We start from the raw sequence: 12,186 nt of genomic DNA on the forward strand, positions 1-12,186 counted from the left end.
AGTGTAAAGAAACTGTCAAATAGTGAGGTGGTCCTGAAAAAAGGATAGTTGAGTTGTAAGGAAGCAAGAAATAAAAGAAGAAGGAGAGAGATAAGTGGAGGAGAAACAGACTATGGTATATGAAAAAGAAAGAAGTGGAATGAAAATGAGTGAGCAAGAGTGTTAGATAAGACAGAGCAAGAGACGAAACTTAAAGTTTTTCACTCCGCTCTTCCTTACGACTCTTTCTGTCTCCTTTTCTCCCATATCCACTAGTGCAACTTCAACTTCCAGCTCACTGCTGCCCCTCACTTGTCTCTAAGTGCCTTCCTTACACTCTCCCAATGTCACTCCTCTCTTCAACTCTCCTCTTTCTAGGCCCTTCTTCTGTCAAGCAACGATCCTTGCAAGGACTATGCACGCATGGTGTTACCGCAACCCTTTCTAACTCATTTACTTCACCATGCAAACATTCAAGCAACACATACTCTCAATTCTCACTTCCTTGTTGGGAAAAAAGTAGATAGATTAGGGACAAATGTCACATCGATGATTGGAAGATCTCAGATTATCACACTGTCATTAGATTTTGTCAAAATTTTTGTGACATAGAAAAGTACAGATCAATTCATAAAAATATATGAAACATATATATAGGCAACATGGAAAATGCTATACAACTTGTATTACACTTGATATTTTGGAAACTTCTACTTCCATAAGCTCTGATGGAGAAATTTCTCCACATGTCTTGCTGAAACATGATTTGGAAATCAAAGCACAGTGTATCTGTTGAAATAACAAATGAAAATCAGATTTGTTGCAGATTATGCCGAGTAGATGTAAACTCAATGCTAAATATCTCCCACATGGAGTTTCCACACACGGTGACATGAAACTGATGCAAGTACAAGGCACACATGCTGTAAAAAAGCAACAACAAAACCACCCAAAAAATCCGTCACATACCTCTTTGGCCATCGTTGACTTTTGTGAGTCATGCATAGGGCAGTGACAATTGAAATATTGCTTTCTGTATTTTGATAATTGCTTCTTCATTTACGTAGGCTCAGTTTTTTGAACACTCTTGAAATGACACCCCTATTAACTTTGCTAGACACATGTTTAAAGAATCAAATGTACAACTGACTCTCTGAACAATGGACCTTTCATGACAGTCCTACATCTAACAGCCAGACACACAAGCGCCCTGTTTTATACAGACATCGTGCAATTATTCTACTATTTTATCACTCCAGCTTTCGTGGCATCGAGCACAATGCAAGGAACACAGTTGAATGGCTGTTGGCAGACTACTGCCATGGTAACTGCAGGTTTGGTAAGCAGAAATTCTACAGTGATTCATGAGAAGAAGTGCAGTCGTCCCCGACAACCAAACAGAAACAGAGGTTCCTTCTTCAGGGGAGGGTCTGATTGACGATATCATCTGCTTCATGGATACCGGTTTCATTATAACCACTCAATTGTATTATCTGGCTGGTTTAGATAAAGGACAAAAATAGAGTACATTCACATTTGTAATGAGAAGAGAACATTGCCCTATGACATCATTTATGCACAGGGAGACAACTTTCATTGAAACAGCAGCTCTCCTAAGATTATCTGAATCATATGGCAGTTACACTATGACAATATATACTTACATGGATATGGTGGATTCCCAAGGGAACTTGAACTATTCTATTCTTACACCTTCCAGTCATAGTGTATTCTTTCTTGTACATGTAACACAAGGCTTCTGTCTCTATCATCAAACCTGGTAGAAGCCTCTACCGCTAATAATGCATGAAATGCTGTTGCCACTCCATAGAATCAGTAGAAGGTCATGCACATGAAAAATTAGAAGTACTCACAACGTGCTAAACACTTTTTTTCTTCTCATTCTCGATACCTGAATCATCGTCAACTATACTTTAACTATCTCCTCATTCATTATTTGAGTCCAAATAAAATCTTTGAAATATTTTCTCAGCGTACAGCTTGGACCGATCCCTTAGCAAGCTTTTGTTATCATGCAGGTAATCATCATTAATGTCAATTCTTATAAGATGATTGATCCTCCTATTGTTGGAAGACTATCAATGTTCAAAAGTAAGAGCTTATTATTGCCATACAATTATGCCATCAATGGCAATCATGCTCCATTCATATTCTATTATCTTGCATCGCAACGCAAGAATTGATTCACCACTGAACTACGCCATCAATCACTCCTAATTTCGTCCTAAATGAAGCGCTGCCAGAGGCGGCCATCACAACATGCGCGACACCCAAACAGAATCACGCTGTTGCGCAATGAAATCTCAACGACATGTACATCCCACCACCATGTTATCATCAACCACTTCTTCTTGTTTTTAAGTAACAAATTGCCACCTCTTCCCCTTGTCTAGACTTCATATCAAACAGCTACTCACGAGTACCTGTACGGGGCAGCTGCCCCCTACTCCTGAAGTTCGCAACATCCATCGCGAACCTATGCCGAGACTTGATGACAGACCAGTCATGCTCTTGCCAAGCTAGTCTGCTTTTGATGCCAGCTTTCAGCCTTGCCCAAGAGACTCACTTATCTTTCACAAGTCCTCAGAATTTGAGTTTTTTTTTTCACCCTTGTTCTCTTCCTTCCGAGGCACAATGCAAAGAGGAAGCGTCGGATTGAGCGAGACTCGTGTTCCAGCTGGACGATTCTGGCTATATGTTGCCGAAGATCCGGTTGACCCCGGCCCCGGGAACGTTGTAGATGATGAGGACGATGAAAGCGACGAGGAGGAGGAGAAGGAGGAACCCTAAGATGTACCACTTGTAGTTGTGCCAAATGATGTACTTGAGAGACTTCCATGGCGAAGTGATCCAGAGGAATGAGGTCTCGGGACGGCTATAGAAAAGAGAGAAAACGTAAAGAAAAGAGAAGCTTAATAAAAAAATCACGGAGGCAGCTGATGGCTCTACTACAACTAGCAAACCACTAATTGATTAAAAAAGAAAAAAAAAGAACCATGAAATACTAACAAGAGACCCGCGGGTCTAGCGCTCACCTGAGTATCGCAAGTTCACCTTTCACGCAGTCACTAATCTAAATTATTCACAGCTCTACCAAAATTTGACCAGGCATTCTCAAGTAGAAGATGAAACTGTACAATAAGGGCCCAAATTTTTTAAGATTCCTTAATTTGGGGGGGGGGGGGGGATTGGGGCCCCCTGGGGCCCTCTGGGCGGGGCATGGTGCCCATTTTTATAAATTGAGATCCTGACCCCCTAGGGATGCTACCTGCCAAGTTTGATGAAAATACATCATGAGGTTTTCAGGAAGATGATGAAAATGTACAGTTCAGGTCCCCATTTGGACCTTCCCAACCAACCCCCCCCCCCCCCCCTGCCCCCAAGAGGGGCACCCCTTGATCTCCTATGAACAAACTTGAAAATACAGTCATTAATGTACTCACTCATAGTATTATCTTACCTCTATAACTTCTGATTCTAGAGAAGATTTTTAAAGATTCCTTCATTTTGGGGGTTTGGGGCCCCCCTGGGGGCCCCCTGGGTGGGGAATGGTGCCCATTTTAAGAAATTGAAATCCTAACTCCCTAGGGATGCTACCTGCCAAGTTTGGTGAAAATGGGTCATGGGGTTCTCAAGAAGAAGATAAAAATGTACAATTTAGGCCCCATTAGGACCCCTCCTCACCCCCCTCCCCTGGGTCCCAAGGAAGGCACCCCTGATTCTGCCATGAACAAACTTGAAACTACAGTTATCAATGTACAAACTCATAGTATTAACTTAGCTCTATCACTTCTGGTTCTGGAGAAGAAGATTTTTACAGATTCCTTAAGTTTGGGACGTTTGGGCCCCCTGGGGGCCCCCTGGGTGGGGCATGGTGCCCATTTTAACAAATTGAGTTCCTAACCCCCTAGGGATGCTACCTGCCAAGTTTGGTGAAAATGGATAATGGGGTTCTCAAGAAGAAGATGAAAATGTACAATTTAGGCCCCATTAGAACCCCTCCCCACCCCCCTCCCCTGGGTCCCAAGGGGGGCACCCCTAATTTTGCCATGAACAAACTTGAAACTACAGTCATCAATGTACTAACTCATAGTATTAACTTAGCTCTATCACTTCTGGTTCTAGAGAAGAAGATTTTTACAGATTCCTTAATTTTGGGGGGTTTGGGCCCCCCTGGGGGCCCCCTGGGTGGGGCATGGTGCCCATTTTAACAAATTGAGTTCCTAACCCCCTAGGGATGCTACCTGCCAAGTTTGATGAAAATCGGTCTTTGGGTTTTCAAGAAGAAGATGAAAATGTAAAAAGTTTACGCACGACGCACGACGGACGACGGACGACGGACGACGGACGAGAAGGGCGATCGCAATAGCTCACTTGAGCCTTTGGCTCAGGTGAGCTAAAAATAGATGTTCATATACCACTCCATTCCTTGAAAACCTTGAGTGCCAAAAAATCTACCTACACGCATTGTCAGAGTAGCATTTGTGAAATTTTCACGCGGGTAATCATGCATAGAGGGGCTACGGTCTGAAAGACAAAACATTTAAAAATATGTATGACATTGAGTGGAGGCGGTATCTTGAGTGTAACGGTTTCATTGGAGTAGAAAAGAGGAGAACTATCATTCAACTTCTTCTAGATGATGAAAATGACTAGTCGGTCCCTTTAAAAGTTTCAGTGCCAAGTTAATCATTGCTACCTAGGTTCATTATTACCTGCATGTATAGCAAACAGAGCAAATGGTATTTTAAATTTGGTGTCTTGAAATGATAAATCAAGCCATGAAGTGACCTAGCAAAGGAAAGGTCAGTCACAGTGACAATCAAAGCCAGTCGAATAGTCAGAAAATGGATTGTTAAAGAGTGTTTACTCCTTTCCTCACAGTATATACAGCATATACAGCAATGATAATGTATGCTGTACAATACACACAATTCTGTAAAATGAGGAAGTGAGGTGGGTCACAGGTATTATGCAACGTAACACATCCACCCCCATTTTTTTTTTTTCAGTGGCAGGACAAATTCCATTTCCTCATATTTCAAAGACAACATACTGTATGGAAGTTGTCTTACTTTACAAAGCTGTTTCATCTTTAACATGTAACAAACTGGAAAAAGAAGTGCCTTAAATCTCTATCAACATCGGACGAAGATCATACTTTTGCACTGATTGACAGACCATACACAGTCACAGGAAAAAGGACATTGTGATATTGTTCTTTTGGCATGCTTCCCTCATTACAGACAGGTCAAATATGGGAATCGGTTGAAAACTGAGGAAGTAGTTCGCGACGCAAGATTTGCAACGGACCGACCGCCCGCCCGACCGCCCGACCGCCCGACCGACCGCCCGACCGCCCGCCCGAAGACCGTCCGCTGATTCCTATATACCCCCTTCAAACTTCGTTTCCTTGATCTTCCACTATTAATATGCCGTTACCATGGCAACGTAGCTTCCGACACGTCCAAAAAATATGTCTTGCACATCTTCCCACCAAGATCAAGGTGTGTGCCACATTTCATAAGCTTTGGTCAAAAAACTGAGGAAGTAGTTAAATCCGCAAGATCTTTCCTTGATCTTCTGCCATTAATATGCCGTTACCATGGCAACGTACTTTCGGGTACTGTAGAAAAAATGCGTCTTGCACATCTACAACCAAAGGCACACATCTGTACCAAGTTTCATGGAAATTGGGCAAAAACTGAGGAAGTAGTTTGCAACACAAAATTTTCCATCATTTTGGCTCATAATATGTGAGCTGTTACCATGGCAACATACTTTTTGTCACTGTCAAGAAATGTGTCATGCTGACCTATATCCTAAGACAAACATTCAATATGAATTCCATGAGAATTGGAAGAACACTGATGAAGCAGTTTTGCCATGAAGCATTTTGCCCTATATTTTACCAATAACATGCCGTTACCATGGCAACGCACTTTTTGCCACTGCGGAAATATGTGTCTTGCACATTAACATATTCAGATGAACATCTATACCTAATTTCATAAAAATTGATCAAAAACTGTGGGAGGAGTTCGCGACGCAAGATTTGTACCCACTTTTGCCCATAATATGCCGTTACCATGGCAACGTACTTTTGGGTACTGTCAAAAAATACGTCTTGCACATCTACAACCCAAGGCACACATCTGTGCCAAGTTTTATGGGAATCGGTTGAAAGCTGAGGAAGTAGTTCGCGACGCAAGATTTGCAACGGACCGACCGCCCGACCGCCTGACCGACCGCCCGAGCGTCCGCTGATTCCTATATACCCCCTTCAAACTTCGTTTGGCGGGGGTATAATAACAGTGAAAAAAAAAACCCATAAAGACATGTTTCTCTATTCTCATATAATTTGTCTTTGTTTTGCACTTCATACCTTATTTTTTTTTAGCATCTTCAAAGTGGGTCATGAAAACTGCATTCTTCCACCCCCACAAACAAACATTCTTCAGGGTAACGCATACACGAATAAGCATAAATGTCAGAGTATGAACAGGAATGTTTTGTTTTGTCTTTTTAGTGTACTCCACTGGGGTTCAATTCGTAGCACGTCTACAACTGCTGACTGCGAATGAGGCAAGGGACCCATCTCAAAAGCACCCTCTCTGGGCCAGTCCCACCGACATATGACAGCTGCAGGATGCGGAGATGAGCTCTGCTCGCCACAAATCAAAATCATCCAACACCCGAAGCTTATCGAACCAAAAATTAGGGCACATTGTTACCTTTCCTTTGGCAAGCAAAGCAATTGTAGAGAGAGGGGGAGAGAGAGAGAGAGGGGGGGGGGGGGGGGGGGAAAGAAATTTCCCTCAAATATTTTGACAACAGCCTTGGGAGAAATCATCAATGTTCATCCTTGCTGGCAAAGGGCACAGTATCGAAAAAGTTGTTTTATTTCTTTTTAAATACAACCACTTCACTCTTACAACATAGCAGGAAGTGGATTATTGCACTTTGAAGCAGATTCTTGATGTTTGTACACTACTGCCACACCCTTTCAATGCAGAGTAAAATTATTCACACACAACATAAAATAGTCCACATTTTCTCAAGTAAAAAAAAAGAGAGTAGAAAACCTATTTTGACATGATGATTAAAAACAGAGGTTGTAGCTCTGTGGTATGGGGGACACACTTCCTTTCAAGGTTCATGGGTTCAAACCCCCTGATGCAACATGCACTTTCAGTCACACGAAGGGTACACTGCTTGCCATGTCAGTGTAAGATGATACTACACTACTAGCATGCACCTGTCGGGCTGTACAGTCTGCATGGAATTTCGTAGAGCACTGTCAAAGTTATAGGACCTACATAGATTTAATTCTATATTTTCCTCTAATGTACCCACAGGCATACATGGCACTGTATGAGTACAGTATGCCTGCTCAATTTCTCCCCCTCCCTTCTGCCAAACTTTTCATTGAATTAATCAACTGGATAGAAATCATGACCATATAAGGTTATGAATAAAAACCCAAATACTCATGACTGATAACCTAAATATTCTTCTTGCAGTATTGTTACTGTTTAGAACTGTTTTATCAATAGTCAGTGGCTGCATGTTTTTGTAGCACACATAATCCTCAGCAAACTTTCTGTAATTTTGCTATGACCGTTGCAATCCAGAATATACAGTAATTTGTGTCAGACAAGCCTAAGAAAGAAAACTTGGCCAGCTTCTCTTGGTATGAATGAATATCCATAATCATAATAAAAGTCTTAACCCATTGAGGACGAGCTGCTCTAACACGCATTTACCATAGACACCTTCCTGAGAATGCTCAGGACTTGTCTTCAATGAGTTAGATACCACGGCCTTCTCTGGACACTTTAAGAAAATCCATGAGATTTCATGGACTACATCAACAACATCACAAATATGAAAAGAAAGTGACAAAAAAGGAATCAAGGGGGGGGGGGGTAGGGGGTAGGGCAGAGTGTTCCCATTGACTAGGAAGAACATTTTTATGTTACACCTAGAGGATATTAATCATGTCAATGCTTTCAAGATATGACCACGAAAAGAGCATTATGAAGGGTTCATGACATGACTTGTCCTTTAAGCTACAATTGTCTAGGTCTTTCTTGAAACCAGCCTCTCCACACGATGAGGGCTCTAACCTTGTAGTGTTTGACCTCTCTCTCTCTGCTTTTTTTTCTTCATTTCAGCTGAAAAGGAAGGATGATGTCTGTATTTTACCAGCTCTTCCAAAAAAATCCAACCCACAAATTATATTTTAACAGGGGGCTAACACCAATCAATCACTTGTGCCTAATGAGGCAGTCACGATTCACCTTGAAAAATTTCCCCTTACACAAACGTATTCTCTTCATTTTTTTCTACCTCTATATGCCATTAAAGCTTGCAATCCACAACGCACTTTACCAGTTTCTCCCTTCCTGCCTACACCAAAATGATTTTTCTTCCGGGCACAGGAATCTGCACTTGAAAAGGGGGGACCCAGCCGCAAGACGAAATTACCAGTGGGGGCAACAATGTTGTAAATAGAAAGCTCAATCATTAATAGGAGGGGCGAATGTGATGTATGAATTATTGAGATCAATAATCCGCCATTGTGCCCACCGTTGGAGCCTTTCGCGTCGACAACAATGGTAAGCAGACACGAGCGCAACGCTGTACACTGTGCACCTCTCTATCTCTCTCTCTCCCCTTTTTGTTCTCCCTATGGCTCTTGTTTGCACAGATCCCTATAGGTCACCAGGAGTTCAACATTCTCGAACTCTCCACTGACACAATGAAACACTCAATTTCTCAGACTAATATACCCTATAAAAACATATCACTTTGCCGCTTCGTCAGAATGTCTCCATGTTTTCGGCAAACGGGAAGCAATATATCAAGAGACGTTTCACACCAATCAAATCTGATGGAACATTTCATTACACGCAAGAACGTCTGAAGGGTAAATCCAGGGACACGATGATGAGTCAGTACAGAGTGTTTTTCATCCGAGATCAAGCGGCGTGGCACAAGACACATCCACTCACTTAAAATCTCGTGTCCGACTCTCAAAAAAAGATACTGTACAAATTGCAGAGAATGGGCCTTTTCGTCCATCTTGCATCATGGAATTTTCCTTGAGTTAAAGCTCTCTGTCCATCCCCCACCCCCCCCCCCCCAATCAACATTTGCAAGTGCTTTCATTTCATTCAATTTACCCCTTTTCTGTCGCTATCCTCGCTTCAAGAATAGGAATCTTCTTCCTTTGCCATTCATTTGCGAATTTCCCCATCTTCCATTTCCTTCTTGGATGAAAAAAACTTATGACAAACTGCACAGCATCTTTCTACTACAATTCATTGCAGTCAGCTCTCTTAATATCGTCTCTGAAAACAGGAAATGTCAAGGAAGCTGAAATCAGGCAATGTCTCATCGATTTTTGTGGTATTTTCAGATTTTAGTTCTATTTTTTTTTTAGCATGTTGCCTGATAAATGGGTCACAGTACCAGTTGCACTATATAGCCCACGTATCTGTCCTCGAGATATAACCCCTTTCCCTCAATTTTCAGCTCAAAACCTGTCGGAACACTTCCAGCCCGCGATCATCGTTCGATCACTGCCTTGCAGCAATGGTTGAGGCCTGAAAGAAATCGACGTTCGTCAAATTCGCGCAACGTTCTTTCTTTTTTTCGCTCTCTCTCATTAGGGGGCGATATTCCCGGCACATTCAATTTCTTTCGATTCCCCCATTAAAGGGTGGCCTGACCTGTCTGTGAACCCAGTGCTAGGCTTCTTCTCTTCTTTTTTTTTTTTGTCTTGTCGCGTAACACATGAATGTTTCATGCCGCACATAATAGCTTCCCTGGCAGCGGCTACACGGCCGTCATGTCTCGAGTCTCGTCGCGAGTCTTCCTCTTTCAATGTTCCCGTAAGCTCTGCATCCACGACCGTATGCATCTTTTATCAATGCACCTAATCTCTTTATCTCCACCCTTTCATCAGCTGGCAGATAAATGTGCCTGCCGGTAACATTAGGTTGCCCAAAGCAGCAAAGTACACCAAAAACAGGAATTAGGAATTGGTGTGTGGTAACCGACAAGAAATTCCAGTTTGGCTTCACATTTCTTGAAATGATTAAATTACAGAGCATTTTTGCATACCTTTTCTTGGAAATGATGAAACTACAGGGCATTCTTGCATGTTACTGATTTTTACAGCATGATGCACTGTTTAGTTCCTAAATATCAGCCAAATATTTGGAAGGCAGGTATAGGATAAGTGTATTTCTTCTCTTGCTTCTCCTTTAATGACATATTTTCAGCTTCACATAGGCAAACACTCTACTTTAGACAGTACGATGATACTATTGTCACATTTCCCCTCCACTGCTCATACAAACAGGGATGCATATTTGACCTAATTCTGTGAAACCCTGAAAATGAAATGCAATATATTCTAGGCGATGAAAATCAATATGGCACTCAGAATGGAATTCAATCTCATCATTATCACGCTTAAATCAACAAAACTGTACAGCTCAGTAACCATTAGATATTTGCAAATTAAATACAAATTTGTTACTGTTTGTAATTGTTTGTTTGTTGTTGTTGTTTTTTCGGGTTTTTTTTTTGGGGGGGGAGAAGGGTTAATTATGTTGAAGTGGAAATATAACAAATGAAATCAAACAACACTATGCATACATATCCCTTTAACAATGCACCACATACAAATGTATATACATTAAAATAACAATATACATAGTAGTTATGTTCATATTAGATCATCCCATCTCTATGAGATTCCTTGCATAAAATTCCAGTGTTGGTGTTGAATATTATTTTCTGAACAACCTTTTCTTTCTTTTTTTCTTTTTAGATAGGATGCCAGTTTTTGGCCAAAAGGCCTCCAACTTTCTCCGCTTCATGTTTTGATCATAACCCTGTCAGTGAGTTACCTCCAAGGCCGTTCATACAAAAAGCTATTGTTGGCCAAACAAAGGCATTGTTCACTCTGCCATGAACACAACAAACTTTTTCCCATGTCTGAGGGAGAGGCTAGTGGAGGATGGGGAAAAATAAAGATCTTTGCAAAAAAAATAAAAAACCCACAAAAACCCCTCTGAATGTGCCATTAGCAGTTTGCCTGTAAACCAACATCAACCTCAACTTTAACTCCATCCCTCCCCCACCCCCCCCCCAAAAAAAAAGAAACAACAATTGTCTTCACTCTTCCAGGGTGATTAAAATCAAATAAATTTGGATTCAATCTTTTTGCTATGCTGCCAAAGACAAATGCTCAATAAATGTTGTTGAAACACATCTCCTGCACTACTGTACTGAGCTGGAGGCCACTACCTGGATTGCGAGAATATTGTGAGAAAATAAGCAAACCAAACAAGGAAAGAGAAACAGAGTGGGGTGGGGGGGGGGGGGGGGGAGTCCACAAGTTTTTTGGAAGGAAGTTTAGTCCTGGGGAATACGAAGCAACATCCTCACCCCTTCTGAGATATCTGACATCGTTGGAGGCTTCTCATCACTTCTCAGATATTGCACAATTGTTTTTCAAAACTCTCATCTGACACTTTACCTCTACCACCACCCCCCATCTGCAAATCAGATATGTTATATCAGTTCCTTGTAACCTTTTTCCTCATTAACATGTTGTAGTCAAACTAAGGTGTGCTAGCCGAGGTATTGTAATAAAAGATGCCAATTTGCACACAACCAGTGACATATAATTTTGCCCTTTTTTTCATATCAACAGCAAGTTACCGAACTCAAACATGTTTGCCATGCTAATTCATTTCATCTGGGGTTGACCTCATAAAGTAGGTGAATCACATGAAGACACATATTTACTAGCTTTTGAATAATAGGACTTAAAACTAGGGAAATCGAGGGAAAAAGAAAAATATTCTATTGAAATTCCTCTGTATCTCTTTCAAAACAAAATTTGAAGCATGCATCTTTGATTTTTTTTTTCTCCCCAAACACTCCTAAAACCCAGTGGCATTAAAAGGTTAAGCATTGTACTTAGCCTCATTCTATGAAAGACTTCCAGCTACTGCGACTCATGGCAAATGCCGCTATGATAGGGACAGTGAGCCAATGAGCTTTCGGCATCAGCATCGGTTGCCATGGCGATGGCAATCACTGTCAGCGGTGGCCGTTCGAGGCCCTGATCAAGCTTTTCTGTTGTGCCATGTTAACATTGCT

At 41.6% G+C, this 12,186-nt stretch overlaps 1 protein-coding gene across 1 annotated transcript in view; it reads right to left on the reverse strand.

Moving 5' to 3' along the window:
* Positions 1–366: 366 nt before the first annotated feature.
* The window catches only part of LOC139731998 (myoferlin-like), a 200,052-nt gene continuing 188,232 nt past the window's right edge, over positions 367–12,186 (reverse strand). The window contains exon 51 of the mRNA XM_071642871.1: positions 367–2,875. Within this exon, the coding sequence (XP_071498972.1) occupies positions 2,692–2,875 (184 nt within the window). The 3' untranslated portion in view covers positions 367–2,691. The remainder of the gene's footprint in view (positions 2,876–12,186) is intronic.

This window comes from Diadema antillarum, unplaced genomic scaffold (genome assembly GCF_040938485.1).
Source record: "Diadema antillarum isolate AM-2024a unplaced genomic scaffold, OU_Dant_1.0 seq00000392_RagTag, whole genome shotgun sequence".
NCBI classification, from domain to species: Eukaryota; Metazoa; Echinodermata; class Echinoidea; order Diadematoida; family Diadematidae; genus Diadema; species Diadema antillarum.